We start from the raw sequence: 25086 nt of genomic DNA on the forward strand, positions 1-25086 counted from the left end.
CAGATCAGGGCGCCCCCTTGCGCTAGAAGAAATTGGTTCTGTCATCTAAACGGTGCACAATGGACACGACGAATAAGGTTGTTCCACCGCACGTTATCGTCTGTTCCTTTATATAACAATCTGCTCATTAAGCTGCAATTATTGAAGTGGCTGGCATTACTTCGAAAAAAGAAGTACAATACACCAATTAACTAATCACTGTGGCGCACGTATTGTAGTTTTGCGAATTGAAGGTAGCGATTTGACAAGACGCATCCACTGGGATCGAATTTTGAAGCTAGCATCGGTTTTGAGATAAGCGCTGTCAAACTTACGGTGAAAATCCACTGTTGTTCCACTTACTTAGAACGACAGAAAGCTGAACTAGTTGGTAAGGATTCATTATGCAAAAAAGAAGTGAGGCGTGCAGACAGCACACAAGAGATAGAGAGAACAGTGAGAAAACGTTTCCATCTGTAGACAATGACTCCTTTAACATGTTCGCCCAATAGTATTCAGCTGCATGTGGCAGACAGCCCACGATCTCGCACAAGAGTAGAGAGGCGTTCGTGTTGTCCACTTCTCTACTCTTGTGTCCTGTTTGCACGCATCACTTCTTTTTTGCACAATGTTCCACTTACTCTTTTCAGAAAACGCCTTTTTTTGCATTGAAGAGAAAAAGTAATTGGAGCATCAACGCATATTGTCGCACACTTTGGGAACGCATATCTCGAAACTGGTGTCGTCCTCGGAGCTCGTCCTAAGTGGATATGACTGACCAGCTATAATTCGTAAATTGCAATGCTTGTCGCGAATTAACGGCAGTTCAAAAGCTAGGGAAATTTTGGTTATTAATCGATTATGAATTTTGATTTATCGTGAAGATAATGTTCGCCTTTTAGCGTAATCTAGCCGAACAACTAGAATTGTGCTACATATGCCAAGGATAATTTTTGAAAAGTTTATTAGGGATAAAGAAAACCATTTATACATGTGTGAGAATACGACGTGTGTTAATTTTGAACGTCGAGCGTATTAATATATATATATATATATATATATATAGTCTCCGCCAGTCGCCTTTCGTCCTTTTCATTTAAGGTGGAGTTCTGATAAGCAGGAATCACCTTTATGGTAGACTGCAATGTCCAAGTAGCTGAGTAATTGTTTGCTAATCGATTCATCTTAAATAAACTGCTTCTCCATTCTTTTATAATTTAAATCTAATTTAAGCTTTAATTATTTACATCAGTACGCATTTTAAATAGGTAAATTAAAGCAGAACTCGTTCAGAAGAAATTGCGCTCAGCCGAAATCGTGGGAATACCACCACTTTCGATATATCCATATGAATTGGCGCCGCAGTTAATGTAGCCCCATAGTGCTAAAGGAGGGCCTTTGGGAAACTGGTAACCATTGGGATGCCATTGAATTTTGTATCCCATTTAAAGGGCAAATATCTTCCCCGTTTGTGGTGAGATTTGAGGGTTGTCGATGCCTGCGCGAGCTTTCGCTGAGAAGCAACTCATGGTGATGAACAAATGCCGAATGATTGGCGTATACGAGCAGCCGGTCATAGGCAGGTCATGCTAAAACGTTCCTCGTAAGCCAAAGGAGAAAGAAAGAAAGAAAGAGAGAGAGAGACATAGAGATCTTTCATGCGAGATCGTGGGCTGTCTGCCACATGCAGCGGAATACTATTGGGCGAACATGTTCAAGGCGTCATTGTCTACAGATGGAAACGTTTTCTGACTGTTTCCAGATAAGCGTTTCAACACCCCTTTAACCACGACTAACGTAACAGACGCAGTATTTTCCAAACGCGATAATATTGGAGAGCTATAGGTGTAGACTAACCTGCGTAGATGGCCTTTTGCACAAAGCGTGGATGCAGGATGTATAAATGACTCAACGGCTTACTATACAAGCGTAGCCAACGCAGAAATTCCGCATCAACTCGACAATCATTGATGACTTATAAATGACTTCATCTCTGTGTTTCAGTTAAAGGAGCGCGCACTTTGCTTATACTACTTTTTGTGCTGTATGTCTGTTGAGTCAATGCGCAGCCCAGGACATGCGCAGCCCAGTGAAGGCTACATTATTATTTGGAGAAATACCACATTTATTGTAAAAAAAAACGCGCATGCCACTTGTTTGCAGACACGAGATTTGTTAGGAGCCTTGACACTATAATTTAGAGATTTTCTGACCTGACATCCGATGGATTCTACTCTTATACTGTGAACATGGCTTTGGGCCATAGCAATCCTTATTTAATTCTACACGAAGCGGGGCTATACACCGTACTCTGGGTTTGTAGCCTCATGACAATGGACAGGTTGAAAAACTGAGGCAATCTCATTGACACAAATAAATCGCGAGAGGAAGTTGTAAGGAGATTCGTTATGCTGATGAAATGCGGGTTCTAAGATTAATGCGAACTCATTTAATATATTTATATTTATATTTATTATATAACTCATTTAATCTAGTTGAGCTATGATGGTGATCCTGTAGATTGTCTTGTCTCGATGGGAAAGAAATCCGCGCTATAATCATTCGTTAACTCGGCTTTAGCTACCCAGTCTCCATGTCTCGAGAGGGAACTAATTCCCTTGTTACTTTTTTATTACTTACCGAAATGTTTATTTCTAAAATCCGCAGAAGGATGCTTCTTTCTGCATCATGACAACAGGAACCAGCCCTTAGAAAAAAACATCCTGGTATAATTAACTGTTGGAACCCAAAGACGCGAAGCTTGTTTGAGATAATGAGGTAGCGCAGTAGCGTATGAAAAGGGCACAGCCTCTTCAACGGTAGCTGTTAGATATCTGCGTCACAAGGACAAAGGCGATGCATGATACTTGACAAGCGAATAAATTCTGATGGGGTGTATACATGGAGAAGTATATCCGGAGTCCATCACTACGGCATGCCTAATAATCAGATCGTGGTTTTGGCACGTAAAACCACACATTTTTAATGGACTGTTGAAACAGCTCGGGGGCCAAACGGTACTCGAAGGAAACGGTATCGGCCCCAGACTGTTGTGAACGCACAAAGCCTCATCTAGCGTCAGTTGCCAGAAAGCGCTCTTGGGATCAAGGACTGAGAACACTGTTGAGCCATTCAGGCATGCGAAGGGCTACTCAGGAACTGGTATGCGTTAGTGTTGCCTTTTCAGCGCTGCAGTGAGGTATAGTGGATCGAGGCACAGACGAACAGTTGCGTCTTTTTTGGTTACTACCACAATAAGATGGACCCATTCACTACGTTCTGGCACTGGTGTGATCACACCATTCTCCTTCATTCGCTTCAGTTCTGCTTTCATCCTGTTCTCAAGTGCCCCTGGTACTCTGAGAGGAGCACACACTGTTGGTAGTGCACTCTCACGCTGCTGGATGCTATACAGTCCCGGAAGCTGGCCAATGCCTTCAAAGATTTCGGGGAAATCATTCAGCACTTGTTGGAATTGCTCTTGGAGTACTGCGCTGGTTGAGTTCATCGTTACCAGAAGGGACTTCCCACGGGGAAGCAAGTGCAGCGCTGTACATACAGTGGCTCCGAGTATTGGCTTCAGTGGCTCCTTCCCCAACAGAAATCTGCGACTTCACTCCGTGTTGTTTATCGCACAAGAGAGTTCACATTCACTGTCGTTTGGAAGCTGTTGTCCACCGTGTGCAGTAACTTCAGCTGTAGTCAGCTTGGTTGGTGCTCTGCGCGGCCAGTGGTTGAACATCTGCTCTGGAATTATGTTGATTGACAACCGAGCCGGTGTCTAGCTTGAATGTGACCTCATGTCCATTCACACTGACAGTTTCGCTACAGTCAGCTGTGATGACATTGACACCAAGCAGCCCAAGTATAATTCCTCCTGCGAGTCTAGCTGTGGATGCTCATAAAGCAGCCCAACTTGCGGTCGGTGCGCTGCTGTCGGGCGACGTGGATGCTTGCACAGGTGCGCGAAATGGCCAAGTTTGCCGCAGTTGTAACAATTCTTGCCGAAAGCTGCGCACTGTCGAGGAGGGTGCGGGGTCCGCAGCGAGAGCATTTACGATTAGACTGTTCGGACTTCGAGCAGTGAAGCTGCCGAGGTCTGTTGATGGCTAGAGGGTGACGTTTTCGCTTCGTGGGTTGGTTATGCATGTGAACAGCATTCACTTCTGGCTGCTGATTACTGGTTACGATCTCTACATGCTTCTTTGATATTTCCGCTGCCTTGCACGCAGAGACGATTGTTTCAAGAGTAAGGTCGCGCTACCGAAACGGACGTGCGTGGAGAGATCCGTCGCGGATGCCAACCACTACACAATCGCCGGTTAGTCTGTCGCACTCGTAACCGCAGTCACATTTCTGTCCCTGCCGTCGAAGCTCAGTGGCAAAATCGTCAACTAACTTATCTGGCTCTTGGCCCATCGAATTAAAGAGCGTCGTTGCCTCTATGACGTTCTTGTACGGGCCATACAACCCGTCAAACTTGTCACGTATGTATTTCACTGGGTATGGCCTCTTCGTTGTCGGCGGCAGGGTTTGCTGGAAACGTATGTGCGATGCGACGACCATGCGGACCAAGTGCATGAAGCAACAACGCCTTCCACGCAGGTTTAGGCATAGTGTTGTATTCGGAAGCCAGTTCATATATGGTGAATGCTTTCCCCCATTATTCCCATGCTGTCGATGGATGGTCATACGAGTGAAAGTGTGCCGGGGGTTGAATGAATACGCTGGCCATGCTTGCTGGTTTGAGACGTTGGGGGCGGAGATCTACTTATACTTCTGACGCCGTGTTACGTTTTTTTTATTGAAATTAAAATAAAAGAAATGGACGTAGTCACCTTATAATGGTGACGGCTACTCCTTTTCTCATAGCAGAAACAACAATATAAAAAAAATATGTAGGAAACTGAAAAAAAGAAGAAAAAGAATCACTTCATACGGTGAGAAAGCCACAGCACAGTCCTATACGCCTATGGACATAACAGTGTAAAAGTCAAATGCAAGTTGCACCACAATGAGTTCGTAAACAAAGTCACGAACACACACAAACGGCCGTGATGTAGACTTCGATGAGCATATAAACAGATGAGGAATTACAGTGTTAAAATAATTGACGCACAACAAAAAAAAAGAACGTATAACACGTAATATACAAGCACTAATGTTTGGGTCGCCATGACTGATTTACGACTGCGTTTTAGATGTGGCGGCAAGAAGCCGCGAGTGGCACACACTATGTGGGAGAACGGCTCTGTAAGCCACGACTGGCCTAGCCTTTATTTTACAGTAGTAATAGTAGGGGGTGCTAGTAACTATCCCTAACAATCCCAACTAAAACTCGATGCCCCACTTTGCAAGCTTTAGCATGCTTAAAGTCAGCCTTTGGTCCTCGTTCCATTAATGACAGGAATTCTTTTCCCGGGTATATTCGCTCATGCCCATCCCGAAGTTTTGTATCCGTCACCCAAGATGTGCGGTCTTAGCCCGTGATCCTTATCGCTGTATGGCACTTTGTTGCGCATATTTCCCTCTGTTGGCCCACTCTTGTTACAGTACTTATTGCTCTGCAGCTCGAACAAACAAACAAATAAATAAATAAATAAATAAATAAATAAATAAATAAATAAACAAACTCGCCCAACAACGCGACTTCTTACGGAGCCGGTTACTGCCAGGCCTTATTAGCCACGGTCTGTACGTTACAGATTGTGAATGCGCATTGTATGTAAATATTTCTAAGGGTTTTAAGGGTAGCGATCGCAATAACGTTCAAGGTATTTGCCTACTGAAAGAAGCTGGTGGCGTTATGAGCCCAAGTTATTACCTTTACCCTTGTATGGGAAAGTGGGAGCAACACAGTTATTATTGAAGTAGCCATGTTTGAGTAACGAGGCGTGCTTCTTGTTGGCAACGAAAATATTAGATCATGATAAGTTGAGTTGAGTTGAGTTGGGTTTAGTGGCACATAAGCAGCTTAGGCTATCATGCGCCAAACACTAGGTATAGATTCTTTTTAAAAATTGGGACACCTCAGTGAGTCCTTGTCTGGGCAAAAGCCCGGAGAGTCCCAACAATTTAACTAAAGACCTCGGCCTTCTTCTCAGGGATGAGAAGGTGGATGAGGTGTTCTGTAATATGTAGTTAAGCACTGTGCGAATTTTTAAAGTTTTATGAGAACTCCTGCTTCTTTTAAAAATCTAAAAACACATGATATATCAATAACCGCATCGTCTCCTAAAATCAAAGCTGGGTGAAAAGGGATGTGTTCTTTGTAAAATATGGTAAAAAACGTCTTCCTCAGTGGTTCAAGTTTTCTGCATGAAAATAGGATATGGTTTGCTGTTAGTTCATCTCCACATAGTTCACATTGGGGTTTGTCTTGCTTTGTTAGATAGAAGTTGTGTGTTAGGTGTGTGTGTCCTATGCGAAGACGGCACAGAATCACTTCTTTGAAACGTTCCTGGTGTGTGCAAGATTTCCATTCGCCTAACACGGGTTTTAGCAGGTGTAATTTGTTGTTTACTTCATTGTTCCAAGCAGACTGCCATTTCTTTCTTAGTTTATGATGTATTAACTTTATGCAGTCGTTAGGAGGTATCTTTACTTTTGAGATTTCTTTGTGCCGGGCTTGTGCCGCGCATGCATCTGCTCTCTCATTGCCACTAATTCCGACGTGGCTCGGAACCCAGCATAATTTAATGTTCACTCCTTGTGTGGTAGCTTTTATTAAATTGTGTATAATGCCTCCTAATAATGGTGTGACTGCATTTCTGGCGTGAAGAGCTGTGAGTGCACTTAGGGAGTCTGTGTATATGATACTATTTGCGAGGTTCTCCTTTATTATTTTGTCTATGGCTATAGAAATGGCGTAACATTCAGCAGTGAAAATGGATGTGCACTGCGGAAGTCTTACCGTTTCTTCCCAGTTCCCTTGTACAACTGCACTTCCAACATGTTCATTCGTTTTCGAACCATCAGTATAAAAGTCTGTGAAGCTGCTGTATTTTTCTTCTAGTGCGAGGAATTCCTGAATTATGTGTTGTGGCGGAGTTTGTGCTTTCCGGAACTGTGTTAAAGTGAGATCGCAAACTGTGGGAAAGATGAACCATGGGGGTAGTGGATTTTGTCTGTGGGTAATGCCAGGTAATGTGTCCACTATGCCAAGATTCCGACACATCTCTTCAAATCGCAGGAGCAGTGGTCTTGTAGTTTGTGGTTTGTTGTTGAAAATTACTCGTGAAGGGCATTTTGTTACAAGGGGATAGCAAATGTGTTTTGGTAGAGATTGTACCTTAAGGATATATGCACAGGTTAAAGCGGCTCTTCTAGTTTCTAGTGGAGGTTCGTTTGTTTCGACATAAAGGCTAGTTATAGGGGACGTTCGGTATGCACCGCATGAAATACGCAAGCCTGAGTTATGTACTGGGTCTAATTTTTTTAGGTATGTCGGTCTTGCTGAACCATACACTATGCAGCCATAATCTAAGGAGGAGCGTACTAAGTAACGGTAAATGTGTAGAAGGCATGTTCTATCAGATCCCCAATGTTTATATGACAGTACTTTGAGTATATTTAGTGACTGGGAAGCTTTCTTTTTGAGAGTGGTTATGTGTGGTAAGAATGTGAGCTTTTTATCGAAAGTTACACCTAGAAATTTTTGTTCATTCTTTACTGGGAGTGCGGTTTGATTTAGATGTAGGGTGGGGTCAACCTGTAGGCCTCTTTTGAGTGAGAAAAGGACAGCAACTGTTTTTTGGGGTGAAAATATAAACCCATTTTTGTCTGCCCAAATAGCGAGTTTATTCAATGTAACTTGTATCTGTCTTTCGCATGTTGGTAAGCTGGAGGATGTGCATGCTATTTGAAGGTCATCGACATATACAGAATACATAATGGATCTAGGAATGATTTTTGCTATGGAGTTCATTTTTACTATGAAAAGTGTCGTACTTAAAATACAACCCTGCGGCACTCCATTCTCCTGGACGAATTTCTTCGACAGAGTTGCACCAAGGCGTACATGAAATGAACGGTCGGAGATGAAATCTTTCAAGCAGTTCAGCATCCTACCACGAATACCAAGTTCTGCTAGGTCGCGGAGAATACCAAACCTCCAGGCGGTATCGTAAGCCTTATCGATATCGAAAAAGACTGCTAAACAGTGTTGCTTGTGTACGAATGCTTCTCGCACTGTATTTTCTAGGCGAACGAGATGATCAGTCGTCGAACACGTTTTCTTAAATCCGCACTGGTGGATGTCAAGGAGTTCACGTGATTGAAGAGTGAACGTCAGCCTAACGTTCAGGATACATTCAAATGATTTTGCCAGGCAACTTGTGAGGGCTATAGGCCTATAACTACTTGGGGTGGTTGGTGGTTTTGCAGGTTTCAGGAACGGTACAATCACGGCTTTTTTCCAAGCTTGCGGAATTTTTCCCGATACCCATATTTTATTGAAGAATTGCAGAAGTGCGTTCACAGCAGCGTCTGAGAGGTGAGCGAGCATTTCATAATGTATTTCATCAGGGCCGGGTGCCGTCTGTTTACCTGCGGACAGTACTTTTTGGATTTCGTGAAATGTGAATAATGCATTATAGGGCTCATTTGTACAGCCACTTGTAGGAAGTTTTTGTTTTTCGGTTGTATGTTTGTGCTTCAGGAACGATTGAGTGTAGTGTGAGGAACTTGAAACATTAGAAAAATGTTCCGCTAATACGTCTGCCTGTTCCTCTATACTTGTTTGTGTGCCAGGAGCTGTTAAAAACGGGATTGTGAAAGGGGAGAAGCTGCCATTTAATTTATGGACTTGTTCCCACATTTTTTTGGATGTGGTTGAGCTGTTAATAGATGATATGTAGTTCTTCCAGGAAGTTTTCTCAGCATCTCGACGAATGCGGCGTGCGTTGGCTTTCGCTTTTTTAAAATTTACAAGATTATCATGGGTTGGGTATCTACGGAAGATGCCCCAGGCTTTGTTTTGTTTCTTTTTTGCTTCTCTACATTCTTGCGTATACCAGATTTTATGATTATGTCGAACCATTCCTGAGGACTGAGGAATAGCTAGCCGCGCGGCGTTAATAATACAGGTTGTGAACAATTTGTTTTGATCCTCGACATTTAGATTACTCGAGAAAACTTTTTCCAGGCTCGCCTGTTCTTGGAACAGTGCCCAGTTTGCTAAGTGCAGCTTCCAACGACGTGGTTTGCTTGGGATGATTTCTGGTGGGGATGATAGGTTAATTTTTACAGGAAGGTGATCACTTCCGTAGGGGTTGTCAACAACATCCCATTTAAAATCTGTAAAAAGTGATGGAGAACTAAAAGATAAATCTAGGCAGCTCATTTTTCCTGAGCTCGGAGAGCAATATGTCTGCTTTCCTGTATTGAGCAGGCAGACGTTATTTGATAAAATAAAATCTTCTAGGATACGGCCTCTAGTATCTGTTTGGTCACTCCCCCAAAAAGACGAGTGTGCATTAAAATCCCCTACTACTAAATATGGCTCTGGTAGTTGTTTAAAAAGTGCTTCTAAATCATGAAGTGTAACATTTAGGTGTGGTTCTAGATACACAGTACATATGGTAATTGTTTTAAAATCAAGGACGGTCACTGCTGCAGCTTCATATTTCGTCTGAAGCCTGATTTCGTGAGTATATTAGATCATGATAATATCACAATAAGATCTCGGGCTCGAATCAACCCCAGTATGTTCTTTTGACCCGATTCGTTTGCGCTCGGTTTAGAAAAGGAGCGAATTTTCCTCTCATGCATATCTGAATAGCATACGCTTGTTTCTGTTTAAATTGTTACACGATCGATATATATGTATTCCACTTATATTTCGTATAAAATTCTAAGGAAAAATATAAAATTGTCGAACTGCATACGAATCATTCAAGTAGGGGCAGCGCACATATTTCTTAGCCTTGTGGTCGCACTATCAAGTTTTGTTTGCGTAGTTTTTATTGAAGTACTTAGTAAACAAAACAGAAATATTTTAAATCGAAGCATTCACCGCGGCTGGCAATACAAAATATCATATCTTGTGTTCGACCACGTACGTGTCTCTGCAAAGGTCGCCCATAAAGAACGACCTCATTAAAAGCAGTTCATCTTGGCAGGGTTTTGTAATATCTCTGTGCTATTTATTAGCAGCCGTTTTCATTCGATTTCCTCAAATAAATGACGAAAATGTAGCAACAGTAACCTTAAGTAAGAGTTCCGAGAGCTGCTAGGTGCCAAGAACTGATTAATCGTGCCAGTGTCAACAGCGATCTGTGCACAGACAAATCAATCTTGACATCGCTGTGTTAACGCAACCTATAGTACTTAGTTATATAATTATATAATGACTGGATTGAATGTTTTTAATATGTAAGTAGTAATATTCTAAACCTATGTGACACAACTGGTTCATTGTTAACGGTACTTGCTTGCTATTTTTCGTGGTTGATAACGGCTAGGATGCCCTTTCAGCAAACATTGCTAGCAACGTAGAGAAGTGCACAACATTCCATGGAACTAAGCATTATCTTTTTGTTAAAATTAACATTTTCGGTAACATTAACAATTTTTTATCGTTGCGTAGTTGTTTGGTAGCTCTGCCTGCTGAGCCTGGATGAATAGGGAGCACTAAGTATACCGCGCGCTTTGAATTCTCGATCATGTGTTGGATGGACTCGTTTGACTTCGTTCGCGTTGCAGGATGCTCCCTGCTAGTTCAGTCTTTCGTCCGTGATGAGCACATGCCCAGTGACCAAACATGTCTACTCCGCAAGGACAGCGCCAGCAACGTGGGAGGAAGAAGCAAAGAAAGCTTCTCTTTAAATATGGTTGTTATGCCCTCCTAAACATACTGTATTTACTTCAGAAGAAGCAACCACCGTTTTCTTGACGGACTATAAGGCAGCTCGTTCGTAAGGCTTTAGAGGGTCACAGGAGAAGCAAATTGCAGGTGTGGAGCGCACAGGAAGTGCGTGTAATTTTATTAACCACCGAGAGCGTCGTCACACAGGCCCTCTTGGTAGGCTGGAAATTCGTCGTCGCATATGTCTTCAAATTGGTCGACGCATTCTTGTGGAACTGATGACACGTATGCTTTCGGGACCCACAGTATGCACACTAGAAGTGGAAAGCGAATATTGAGAGAAGACAACAAGTATTATGTGCTCATGGGTTGTGTTTCTAAAAAAAAAAAGACACATGCTACCATAGGAGCAGATTCTAACTATGACCATATTTAATGCCGGACATATTTCGGCAACGTATACTTGAAATTATTATTCCACGGACGAAATGAACGAATGACATTTTTGGACCTTCCTTGTGCACGCTTGAAATAGAAAGAAATACCAATAAATAAATAAATAAATAAATAAATAAATAAATAAATAAATAAATAAATAAATACACAAGAATAATAAGAACGACAATCTCGCACATGTTATCTATGTAACCACACTTCAGTGTGGAAAGTCCTAAACAACAAAATATATACTGTAAAAATTAACGCCGCCCGACTAGCCCATATTGAATCATAATGCGTGAAATAAACATTAATTGTTGTCGATGTAAACCTCATGTAGTGGATATTTCAGTGCACACCAGGTGGTCAGACTTCATGCACAGACTTCATGAGACGTATCTCTCGTGTTACGTATAGCTTGACTCGCAGTCGTGTGCAATTATTTTTACAGACTTAAGAGAAAGCTCTAGTGCGGGGTCAATTTTGCTTTGTCTGTTCAAACACATTTAACAACAAATGATTTTATCAGACGACCACTGCGCCAATTTTAACGACAAATGTTGCATTTGGGAGAGAGAAATAGTTAACTTCTAGCAACTACAGCAAGCAGAATCTTAATTTAGGGCATGAGATTTTCACAAGCTTTGCCTAATACCAGTAAAGCTTTAAAAATTAGAAGCACCATGTTCAATAAATAACCCATAGCACTGCACCAATAACAGATATCGCAGCTGCGTAAATTGCAACTGTTAGAGCATCTAAACCAACAAGTTTTTTACGAGGAGCGTTCACGAAATATTCTTGTTGACCTTCTTCCAGTGTATTACGTACCATAAGAAACATGGCCACTTAACGCAAATAGACATAAAAATAAAGGGAGGTAGGGACAAAGTAAGGCGCTCACTAACGACTGTATATTGTGCAGACAGGTACACTTCATACAAAAAAAACCCTTCAGACGCGCATCACAAGCGCGCATTACAGCATCTGCATCATTGTTTCAATAAAGCTACTCTCCGAGGAAAAGCGGGTAGGTGACGTGTCGCTGATACATGACGCCTTAAGTTTCCCAATGTTAAAGGCTCCTACTAATTCACCTGCAGCAGCTTCCTTACTTATGCCTATAGTCCTCATCCGGGCTAGCCGTGGCTCGCACTGACGTGCTTGGCAGTGGGAAGGCAAATGCGCCCCGTCTTTTATTGCGAGAGCAACTATATGGATAATCCAGGCGCACATCTGCCGCCAGCGTCGACGTCACCGTGATGTTCTGTGTAAAAGTCCAAGGGCGATAAAATTCGTCGCCACGCGCCGTTGTACGTGGGAGTGAAAGCTTGTGAGGGCAGGGCCGGCGATCGCGGCTCCATCTCGCAAACGCAACGGTGGAAAGCGGGGAGGAAGCGCGTCGCCTTCCGTCACACGCGTGCCTTCTGGGGGAGGGGAGGGAGGGGACGCGTTCTCAATCTCGCAGACGCCACGGCGGAAAGCGGGGAGGAAGCGCGTCGCCTTCCGTCACACGCGTGCCTTCTGGGGGAGGGGAGGGAGGGGACGCGTTCTCAATCTCGCAGACGCCACGGCGGAAAGCGGGGAGGAAGCGCGTCGCCTTCCGTCACACGCGTGCCTTCTGGGGGAGGGGAGGGAGGGGACGCGTTCTCAATCTCGCAGACGCCACGGCGGAAAGCGGGGAGGAAGCGCGTCGCCTTCCGTCACACGCGTGCCTTCTGGGGGAGGGGAGGGAGGGGACGCGTTCTCAATCTCGCAGACGCCACGGCGGAAAGCGGGGAGGAAGCGCGTCGCCTTCCGTCACACGCGTGCCTTCTGGGGGAGGGGAGGGAGGGGACGCGTTCTCAATCTCGCAGACGCCACGGCGGAAAGCGGGGAGGAAGCGCGTCGCCTTCCGTCACACGCGTGCCTTCTGGGGGAGGGGAGGGAGGGGACGCGTTCTCAATCTCGCAGACGCCACGGCGGAAAGCGGGGAGGAAGCGCGTCGCCTTCCGTCACACGCGTGCCTTCTGGGGGAGGGGAGGGAGGGGACGCGTTCTCAATCTCGCAGACGCCACGGCGGAAAGCGGGGAGGAAGCGCGCCGCCTTCCGTCATGAGCATGGCTTTTGCGAGGGGAGGGAGGGGACGCGTTCTCAATCTCGCAGACGCCACGGCGGAAAGCGGGGAGGAAGCGCGTCGCCTTCCGTCACACGCGTGCCTTCTGGGGGAGGGGAGGGAGGGGACGCGTTCTCAATCTCGCAGACGCCACGGTGGAAAGCGGGGAGGAAGCGCGTCGCCTTCCGTCACACGCGTGCCTTCTGGGGGAGGGGAGGGAGGGGACGCGTTCTCAATCTCGCAGACGCCACGGCGGAAAGCGGGGAGGAAGCGCGTCGCCTTCCGTCACACGCGTGCCTTCTGGGGGAGGGGAGGGAGGGGACGCGTTCTCAATCTCGCAGACGCCACGGCGGAAAGCGGGGAGGAAGCGCGCCGCCTTCCGTCATGAGCATGGCTTTTGCGAGGGGAGGGAGGGGACGCGTTCTACTCCGGGATGCTCGGGCGGCCACGCACGCCTGGTCGGGCCGCTGTATATGGAAAGCCATCTGCGACGGGTACAGAACACGCGCTGCGCTGTGTTTTCGCGGCGTACTTCGCGTTGACCCGATCGGATGCACGAAATTCAATTCGTTCGCTGCTGTTGTCGCGTTTCCTCACTGCAGCGTTTTGAAAGCGAGTTCCCGCGGTCATCGAATGAGATGTGTTCATGTTGGCTTGTGCGCACGTCACACCATACTTGTTAATTTAGCATATATGCCTATGTTTACAAGTATATACTATTATCTCTATTTCATATGGTGTAAGCCACCAAGCAACCACGGTAGGTACGGACAGGTCAGGAAACAACACCAGTATTCACTAACAAATGCTGTATTTCTGGTAGAAGTAAAATGACAACTCGTGATTTTTTGACGAAACAAAATACAAGATGTGTATAAGTACACATTCGGAGATCCCGAAGTAACAACTGCCGGGGGGGCCTTCTAACAAGACATGAAAAGGGGATAGTAGGATCGTGGCAAACAGTGAGTCATGTCAATATTATACAATTTCTACGTCATCAATGGAAATAAACGGTAAGAAAGAAAAAATCTATTTAAAATATCACAAGTACAATCACACAGTTAAAAGAAAGAAAAAAACATGGATCTGCACATGCACAAAATGCAATGGCACGGGGGCGATCAAGAAAAAAGAAAAATCAGCCTTTCTTTATTAGAACTAAGGATCTCGTTAATTTATCCTTTCTAGCAGCCTACTTTAAGCCTTCTTAAAGTTGACATGTTAGACGTGTTTGAAGTTGGCAGGTTTCTTGTAGTTCTCTTTTATTTATTCTGTATCATTAACCATGTTATTTATTTTACACAATGTGAGTACGCTTTGTACACATGCTTTAAGGGCAGCAGTTGCAATAACATTCAATATATTCGTCTGGGAAAAGAAGCTAGCGATACTGTGAGCTCAAGTTCTTACCTTCGCCCTTGTATGGGAAATTGGCAACGACGCAGTTCTTATTATTGGTGTAGTCAAACTTGACTGAAGTGGGATGCTTCTGGTCTACAAAAACAAATTTAAAAAGAAATGAATCATGACAAAATCCGGATAAGATCTCGAATTCGAATGAATTTGAGTGCGTCCTTTTGATCTGATTGGTTCTGATTGGGGATACAAAAAATCACCGACGATTACGGTACTCCCTAATGCGAAATTTGAGCGCAACTCTATACGTGTTTTCGTTTCGCGATGTATTGAGGTAAAGAAATTGAGAGAGACATGCAGTAGAGTCGGAAATTGTCGAACATCTGATCTGCGGGTCAAGCCCGTCGGCTTTTATACATGACTCGTCGAAAGTTCCAGTGTAATTGCTGGTGCCGGGTGGCTTCCAGAAAGTACTACACAATTCGCGTCGCGCATGAAGTCAGATTACAAAACAATCGCACACGATGACAAATGAAACAAGCGTGAACGAGACCAAACCAAGCAAACCACGCAAGCGCGAGTGAGAGCTGACGCGAGAATACGATAGTACGAAGCGAGCGGTCCGGCTGAGACCAGATACGAATACGCATCGAGTGGTCGGCCGGGTCCGCACGACACCAGTCTTCCGCGCGGACTTCACTGGTCTGATTAGTCTAAGTCGTTCGCGGTTCGCGCCTTTTAGCTCACGCTCAGCGTTCGCTCTTTCACCTTTCGGTGTGCTCGGTCGCTCGGTTACACCACCGACGCCGACGCTCGCGTCAGAAACGGCCACCTGAGAGCTGCACTCTAAGACAACAAAATTTTCACTCATACGTAGGTGAAAGTATAAGCGAGCTTTTTATTGCGATAACAATTATATGGACACCTTAAGCACATTTCTGCCATCGGCGTTGCCGACGCCGTGAGGTTCTACATAAAGTCCGTAGACGATATAATGGTCGCCGCACGCCGTATGCTGTATGCGAAACCATGCGAGGGTGAGCCGGCGACCGTGGCGCAATCTCACGCACGCAACGGCAGGAAGCGGGGAGGAAGCGCGCCGCCTTCCGTCGCGCGCAAGGCTTCGGGAGGAAAGTAGGAAGGGAGGGCGCGTTCTATTCCGGGCGACCCGGACGGCCGCACGCGTCCGGCCTGGCCACTGTATCTTGAAAGCCAGCTGCGACCGGTACAGATTCCGCGCTGCGCTGTTTTCAAGGAGTAGTTCGCGTTGATTCGAACGGCTGCACGAAGGTCAATTCGCTCGCTGCTGCTTCCGCGTTTCCTCACTGCAGTGTTATGAGATCGAGTTTCCGCGCACATCGAGTGAGACGTGTTCTTGGTGGCTTGTGCGCGCCTGACACCATGCTAGTTAATTTTGTTATACTCGCGGACATCTTTCTGTATATGAAGAAAAGGCTACGGAGGCAAAGCGCACACAAGTGGGAGCGCTTCTGAAAAGAGTCCCTCGTTTTAATCCACGTTAGTCTAGGCTGGGGAAGGGAGAACATAAACACCTTATTAGCAGCAGTTAAATGAGACATTACACATCACTGAGTCTAGACGTTTACTGATGTTGCTGCTTTTCTCTTCTGCATCTGGTGGGACGCGAAACCATCGCACGTGGAAGCTGCGTCCATTCAGCATCCGTTCCGAGCAACCAAAAGCACTGTCAAACGCTGCCGGACTACTTGGCATGGTAACACATGTGCAACATCCACGCGCCCGTAGCTTTCCCTTCATAGCCACAGAAAGTTGTCAGCGAGTATAGTATGCATATGTTTTCAAGTTTATAAGGCCGATAACGCTAGAATCCTTACTTAGTATAGCTGTCCACTACTTTGCTACCGTAATCGATGCTTCGCCTTTCGGGCGAAACTGCGACTTCTCTTGAGATTCATACAGAATGTATATGTACTCTGTACAAATTTCGTATACAACTGTACGGAAAAAACTACGGAATAACTAAACTGTACATGAAACGCTTCAGTAGGGGCAGCCCACGGGTTGCTTAGACCTGGGGTTGCATTGTCATGTTTTGTTTCTTTAGTTTTTGTTGATGAGCTGAGCGGACAAGACAAATATTTAAAAAACGACGTATTCACCATGGTTAGCAATGGCAACTACCGTGTCTGGTGCAGGACCTGGGTAATATTCGACCACGTACGTGTCTCTGTAAAGGACGCCAATGAAAACAATCTCATTAGGAGCAAGTTAACTTTAGAATCTTCTGTAGCATCTCTTTACTATCAACGACCCTTCCTGTTAAATTGCTGCAAGGAAACGGCTAAAATCTAGCAGAGGTATTGTAAACTAAGAGTTCTAAGAGCTGATAACAGCTAAGCACTGATTATTTGTGCCAATGTCTTCGGCGATCAGCGCACAGTCAAAACAGTCTGGACATCACTGTATTAACGCATACTTGTGTAGTTAGTTATACTAACTGGATACAGTCTTTTAATACGCAAGTAGTAATTTATGACGGAATTGGCTTTTTGTTAACGATACTTACTTGCTACTTTTCGCGGTTGACAACGGTTAGGATGCTCCTTTCAACAAACATTGCTAGCAACGTAGATAATACAACAGCCTTCCATTGACCTAAGCATTCCGTAGAACAATAGCATCCTTAAGCCAGTCTTTGTGAAGTAAATATAGAGTAAACCTGTAAACCTGTAAACCTGTAATTGAATATGGCAAAATTGTTTGGGATCCTTACACTGCGTCTAACAAATTAAAAATTGAGAAAGTTCAGAAACTTGCTTCCCGTTTTATTTTCAATAAATATCGCCGAACTGATTCACCAACCGAATTATGTAAATTAGCAAACCTTAAAAGTTTAGAATACTGCACTAAGGTAGATAGGCTGAAGTTTCTTTACCTTTTAATTCATGGCCACTTGAATATGAACACATCACCATATTTTACAATACACCCTAATGAGACATCAAGACATCGCCATTCCATGTACATTCCTGTGTCGCGTTCTTATAACGATTGTTTTAAGTACAGTTTTCCTCGTGTTATTAAAGAATGGAACATGCTGCCTGATTCCATTGTAAGTGTTAACTCCCTCGACGCCTTTCTAGAATGTCTGAAATCTTACCTGGACCGTAGTACACCAATGTAAGAGTTGTGCCTCAGCACTTGCATGCGTTTTTTTATCTACTGTTTGATTTTTCCTTTGTCTTTTGTGTCGATATCGTAGTTTTGAAATGTACCTTGTTTAGAATGTGAATTTATTGGATTTTCCACTCTTGTAATAGCCTGAGAAAGGCTGACAGTATCAATAAATGAATGAATGAATGAATGAATGAATGAATGAATGAATGAATGAATGAATGAATGAGTGAATGAATGAATGAATGAATGAATGAATGAATGAATGAGACGGATTTTTGACGTATAGAGATGCCTCACTTTTTCGACTCTTCGCCACTGTTCAAATTCCAAGTGTAAACGACCTTCCTGTTCGGCTCGTATTCTGTCCGGTCGGCCGTCGCACACTTCAGGCTTGGGTCGTTGCTGGAAGTGTATATGGCCACAGCGTCTGGAAAGATCTCGTAAATCTGCGAACATAATCACACGCACAATGCGTGATGTTGATAGTAGAGCGGCTCAGTATAGCTTCCAAGCCGTATGAATGATAGGCAATGAAGAAAAACAGCACTCTCTTCAACAGAAAGATAAAAGGCATAGAACAGGCGACGTAAGTCCTGTGTGTGTCATGAGCAAAACGTGAACAAGGTGAATGCAGGAGCCAACGTTTCGACAAGTGGACTTGTCTTCTTCAAGGCGACATATGGGTGAATGCAGGAGCCAACGTTTCGACAAGTGGACTTGCCTTCTTCCAGGCGACAGATGGGTGAATGCAGGAGCCAACGTTTCGACAAGTGGACTTGTCTTCAAGGCGATATGTCGCCTTGAAGACAAGTTCACTTGTCGAAAGGTTGGCTCCTGCATTCACCTTGTTCCCGTTTTGCTCATCGTCTTGAATTTCCATCTCCCGCATTCCGCGTCTTTTCTCTGCGTGTGTCCTCTGTGATATGTCGCGTCGAAAAGCTTCAGTTTCTTTCGTTGGGTGAGGACGCACTACCGGCCCAAATTAGCACTCAGTTGATATGATAATCCCACGAGCGCCAGCTGCAAAACTTTGCTTGCAGCCTTAATTAAACTCCTTGTTATGAAGGAGCGAAGTCGACGAACATTATGACATAGAACAAGATAGACAAATGAAGACTGTCAACCTACCTATCCTTCGTTATCTCCTCCTCCGCTATTTGCCACTCTTCCTGGCTTCCTAGCACCTTTTTTCATTTTTTATCTTCGTTAGCTGTTAGATTTCTATTTAATACCTGCTCCATTCTAACGCTGCATAAAGACCGTCATCTTGAGCGTACTACATTATACCGCAACCCAGAGAAGTTACAATGACAGAATGGAGTGCCTTAACGGGCAAATGACTTCTACTGGCTCAAAAAAATTTCAGCGAACTTTCTGCACGGGCTGCCAGATCTACTCTATCCCTATTTTCCGCCAATCCTGTATGCTATTCTCTGGCTTTTACCTTTCAGCGCCATAAAAGGACACTAAACAGAAAAAAAAATAAATTTAGCTTTATTAGTGAATTGCCCTGCCACATAGCCAAAAATGCCACTCTTACATTCATAGGGGGGCTGGACAAGTCACAAAAGGCGCGAAAACGAACTACATCAGCGCGGCAACGACTCCCTAATGTTCTCGAACCAGCCAGCGTGACGTCGTGAATTTTGAGGGTGCATGCTCGGGCCTGCTAATTTTTTTATTTGTAAGGATGAGCTACATTGTGTTCTGAAGAAGCCAATGAGTTAAGCTGGCCAGTTTAGTGAACAGTTGCTACGCCATAACGATTTAATTCTGCAACATGCTTTGAAAGCCGTGACGTCAGACTGACGCGCCAGAGCTGTGGTTTCGGCACAAGATGGGACACATCGAAGTTTGGCTTTCGTTTTATTTTGTAGTTATTAACCTCTGACCGTGAAGTCATCGAGAACTCAGTTTTCAAAAATTAATTTACCAGTATTATCTGATGTGGCGTTTGTCTTTATGATGATGATGATATTTGATGTTTTATGGCGCAAGGGCCAGTATGGCCAAAGAGCGCCATGTCCGTGGTAATGAGTTCGCAGTGTAATTATGAGTTCTATAGAGTTGGTGTAACGTGGCTGTAGAGGGGCCTTAAAAATGGTTGCGCTAAAGTGCGTAAAATCTGTATAATAAGATTATGGCGATGACTTAAGACGTGTACTATGAACATTAAGACGCATTTAAAAAGAATGATATGATGTCTAATGATATATCAGGTTATATAAGATATGCTAGAGCACTACTGCCTCCTTAGAGCCCTTGAAACACAAGGGCCTGGAGGCATGTCCTATTCAAAACAATTATCGCAGCGCCATCCTCTGCAGCGAGGATGCTCTACGAATTTAATGGGCTTATAACGTGTAGAACTACATCCTTTAGGAAGTCGAGGACTGCCTTGGTGTTAAAAAGTGGTTCCTTACCAAGAAACATAGCCGGGTGTAGAGGGATGTAATAAAGGTATGAAAGCGGAAAATGTTTCTTTCTTTCAGGTTCGGCTTTCCGACACTCCAAGAGGACATGGAGGATGGTCAGCCTCTCACCGCATCTGCCACAGGTTGGAGGTTCACTTCCAGTAAGCAGATAACTATGGGTGCCAAATGTGTGTCCTATTCTGAGGCGACAAAATAGGACATCTGTTCGCCGAGATTTTGTTGGGGAGGGCCAAAAACCTAATTGGGGCTTTATAACGTGCAGTTTATTATTTGTTTCTGCGTTCCACATGCGCTGCCAGTGTTGTCGCAGTTTCCTTCTTAACAAAGGCCTCAGATCTGTGACAGGGACAGCAGCCGTAGGAAAAGTGGTTAGTGATGCGAGTGATGTGGCCATTTTGCCAGCTAACACATTACCCTCGATGTCCCTATGGCCAGGCACCCAGCATATTACTACGTGTCTATGGGATAGATAAATATTGCATAAGATCGAGTAGAGTTCAATGAAAACAGGATTTGTATGCTTTTGTAAAGAGTTCAGCGCTTTTACAAGGCTTAACGAGTCTGTAAATACTATTGCTCTGTCGAGTTTTAATTTATTGATATGTTTTACTGCAGACAGTACGGCATATGTTTCTGCAGTGAAGATGCTCGTTAAGGGGTTCAATACATCACATTTAGAAAAAGAGGGGCCAACAGCAGCATAAGATACACCAAAATGTGATTTTATTCGGAACAGCACTATTTCGATTGAAGTTCACGGAAATGCATAGCGATTTCGAGGTCAGGAGCATGCTTTGTGACCTCCACAAAGGATACATCACAGTCTATCACCTGCCACTCCCAGGGCGGTACTAGCTTAGCTCGAGGCATTAAGTAATATTCGAGAACTGGAACATCCATTTCCTTGCTAAGTTCTCCTGCACGCAGTGAGAAAGGAAGTCTCATAGAGGGTCTGTTATGAAAAAGTGTTTCACACGTCAAGTCGTTAACGGTTGTGAAACACGGATGTTCCTTATAAGAGCGAACCTTGAGAAAATAAGGTAAGCTGATGTTGGTTCTCTGAAGATGGAGTGGCCACTCATCCGACTCTACATATAGACTTTCAACAGGGCTTGTCCGAAATGCACCAGTGGCCAGACGGATACCCAGATGGTGAACAGGGTCTAGCATCTTAGGCGCGCTCGGTGTGGCAGAGTGATATACTACGGCACCATAATCTAACCGTGATCGAACTAGGCTCCTGTAAATATTCAATAAACACTGTCTGTCGCTACCCCACGTTGTGTGGGATAGGATTTTAAGTAAGTTCATTGTTCTAAGACATTTTTCTTTAAGATGTTTTATGTGAGGAATGAAAGTAAGCCTGGAGTCAAGTATAATACCAAGAAATTTGTGATCTTTGTTTACAGGAATTTGTTGTCCGCCCAGTTCTACGCAAGGATCTGGCACCAGGCCTCTCTTTCTTGTGAAGAGAACACAAGAACTTTTGTGGGGGTTGACTTTAAATCCATTTTGGTCTGCCCATTTGGACACCTTGTTTAAGCCCTGCTGTGCCTGTCTTTCGCATACTGTGAGGCTGCAGGATTTGAAGCCTATTTGTATATCGTCGACGTATACGGAATAAAAAATGGCAGGTTGCAGTAAAGCACGTAGTGTGTTCATCTTAATGATAAAGAGAGTGCAGCTGAGCACGCCTCCCTGGGGTACACCAGTTTCCTGCGTAAAGGGACGTGACAGTGCATTGCCGACTTTTACACGGAAGGTATGGTTGGACAAATAGCTTTCAATTATTTTCAACATATTTCCACAGATGCCCATTCCCGACAAGTCTCGCAAGATCCCGTAGCGCCATGTTGTATCATATGCCTTCTCCATATCGAGGAAAATCGAGAGGAAGTACTGTTTGTGTACAAAGGCATCGCGAATATATCCTTCAATGCACACAAGGTGATCGGTTGTTGACCGCCCTTGTCTGAAGCCACACTGATAGGGATCGAGTATATTGTTGAGTTCAAGGGAATGTACGAGTCTGCGATTAATCATTTTTTCAAAGAGCTTACACAGACAATTGGTAAGAGCTATCGGACGATAACTTGCTGCCAAAGAGGGGTCTTTTCCCTGCTTCAGGACAGGAACCACAATCGCCTCTTTCCATGTAGATGGGAGGTATCCCGCAGCCCACAGAGTGTTGAAAAGTGTAAGTAGTGTAACTTGCGTGTCAGTATGTAAGTTTCTGATCATGTCATACATGACTCTGTCAGGTCCCGGTGCAGTGCTTTTGCATGTGTTCAAGGCAGCTCTCAACTCGGCAATACTGAAAGGCCGGTTATAGGGTTCATTCTGTCTGGATTTTCTAATTATTGGCTTACATTCTTCTGTTTCTTTATATTTGAGAAAGGACTGAGAATAATGGGTTGAGCTCGAGACGCTCTCAAAGTGCTCCCCAAGTGAGTCCGCCTGATTTTGCAGGGTATCGCCTTGTGTGTTTACCAGAGGGAGTGATTGTGCTTGTCCCCCTGTTATCCTAATAACCCTGTTCCAGACTTTGGCCTCGTCTGTGTGCGAGTTGATGCCCGATAAAAACTTCTGCCAGCTTTCTCTTCTGGCCTGTCGGCGGGTTCGTCTGCCTTCGGACTTTACTTTCTTAAAGTTGATAAGATTTTCTGCAGTTGGAGAAGCGCGTAGCAAACCCCTCGCTTTGTTCTGTTTTTTACGTGCGATCCTACAATCGTCGGTTCACCACGGGACACGCCGTTTGCACGACAGGCCATTTACTTGTGATATGTATTTAGCTGCGGCATCTATTAAAAGGCTGTAAAATACTCCACAGCAGCATCAACTCCTAGCGAGGACATGTCATCCCATGAAATACTAGAAAGAGTTCGGAATTTCTCCCAGTCGGCTGTGTCAATCTTCCACCTAGGAGCCTGTGAAGGATATTCCTTTTCTTTAGGTGTTCTTAGTAGTATGGGGAAGTGGTCGCTTCCGTAAGGATTGTTGTTAACTTCCCATTCGAGTTCAGACAGTATTGACGGAGAAACTAGGCTAAGCTCAATTGAAGAAAAGTTTCTGTTTGCGAGACAATAATAAGTGGGTTCCTTCTTATTGAGCAGACACGCACCGGACGAAAAAAGGAATTGTTCAACGAGACGACCTCGCGCATCGATACGAGAGTCTCCCCACAAGCTGCTGTGTGCATTGAAATCACCCAGAACAACATAAGATTCTGGCAATTGATCTATAAAGGATTGGAATTCATGTTTAGTTAATTTGTAATGTGGGGGTATGTAAAGAGAGCTAATAGTAATGAGTTTGTTTAGGAGAACAGCTCGAACCGCCACTGCTTCAAGAGGCGTTTGTAGCTGTAAATGTTGACACGCAATGCTTTTATGGATGACAATGGCAACACCACCCGATGATGCGACACCATCATCGCGATCTTTACGAAAGGTTATATACTGTCGGAGAAAGTTTGTGTGTTTTGATTTTAGGTGTGTTTCCTGTAAACACAGCACTTTTGGATTGTGTTGGTGGATCAATTCTTGTACATCATCAAGGTTTCTCAGAAGACCTCTGACATTCCATTGTATGATTTGTGTATCCATATTTCATGTAAATGGGTACTGTGTATACGGAAACAGAAATGTTGAATTAGATTACAGAGCTCTTGCGAGGCCCTGTAACCGGGGTTTTGCCTTTTTTGGAGCGTTCGAGGGAGCCTCGCTGCTCCTTAGGCGCTTGGTGCGCCGTGGGGATAGGTGTTGTGTCCATTGCCTCTTGTGAGGCGCCGGACACGTGCTCTTGCGAGTGGGAAGTTACCAGCGAGGGTCCCGCCTTGGAGGGCAAGACCCCGGCGCCCACCAGCCCGGAGGTCGATGGGGTTCCCTGGGGGATTTGGCTGCGCCGGCTGTTGCCAGCGCTGGAAGGGGCCGGGGAGGTTGAGGCAGCCTCGGCTGCGCCTACCTTCGTGGCCGCTATCGGTCCTGCGGGATCGCTGCGTGTAGCGCAGGATGCCGCAGATAACTCTTGTGGGGCCGGCAACCCAAGGGTAGCCTGGCCTGGTTGCTGGTTGGATGGAGTAGGCTTACCAACTTCGACCCTGGGGGCAGGAGCCAAAGGTACCTCGCTCGCGGCACGCGGGCTGGGTACTTGGCATTGGCCGCTGCGACGCTGCCCCCCGACGTGCCGCATCAGCATAAGGTGTGCTGTGGAAAGGTAAGCACCTCTTGCGGGCTTCCTTAAACGAAATATTTTGTTTGACTTTGAGGGTAATTATGTCGTTTTCTTTTTTCCAGTTCGGACAGGAGCGTGAGTAGGCCGGATGGTCTCCACTGCAGTTCACACAGTGAGGTGTGCCACTGCAATTGTCGGAAGGGTGGCCCTTGACTCCACACTTTGCACAAGTTATTTGACCACGGCAGCTCTGCGAGCCATGGCCAAACCTCTGACATTTGAAACCCCTTCTAGGGTTGGGGATATATGGTCGCACGGTTAACCTGATATATCCTGTTTCGATGGTTTCTGGTAGTACACTGGATGCAAATGTTAAGATAAGATGCTTGGTTAGAATTTCCTTATTCTCCCGTCTAATGATAATACGCTTTACATCGGTCACATTTTGATTTTTCCACCCTTCCAGGAGTTCAGCTTCTGTCAGATCCTGAAGGTCTGCCTCTGACACGACTCCGCGTGAGCTGTTCATTGATCGGTGTGGTGTAACAGAAACTGGTATGTTACCAAAGGTCACCAGACTGCCTAGCTTTTCGTATTGATTTTTCTGTGGGATCTCAAGAAGAAGGTCTCCGCTTGCCATT

At 44.9% G+C, this 25086-nt stretch overlaps 1 protein-coding gene across 1 annotated transcript in view; it reads right to left on the bottom strand.

Moving 5' to 3' along the window:
- Positions 1 to 10927: 10927 nt before the first annotated feature.
- Positions 10928 to 25086, bottom strand: part of LOC126545008 (uncharacterized) — an 80690-nt gene continuing 66531 nt past the window's right edge. The window contains exons 6-9 of the mRNA XM_055078154.2: positions 18135 to 18283; positions 16820 to 16887; positions 14733 to 14816; positions 10928 to 11100 (exon numbers count right to left, since the gene is read on the bottom strand). Coding sequence (XP_054934129.1) covers positions 10967 to 11100; positions 14733 to 14816; positions 16820 to 16887; positions 18135 to 18283 — 435 coding nt within the window. The 3' untranslated portion in view covers positions 10928 to 10966. The remainder of the gene's footprint in view (positions 11101 to 14732; positions 14817 to 16819; positions 16888 to 18134; positions 18284 to 25086) is intronic.

The sequence above is a fragment of the Dermacentor andersoni genome, chromosome 10 (assembly GCF_023375885.2).
Source record: "Dermacentor andersoni chromosome 10, qqDerAnde1_hic_scaffold, whole genome shotgun sequence".
Classification (NCBI taxonomy): domain Eukaryota; kingdom Metazoa; phylum Arthropoda; class Arachnida; order Ixodida; family Ixodidae; genus Dermacentor; species Dermacentor andersoni.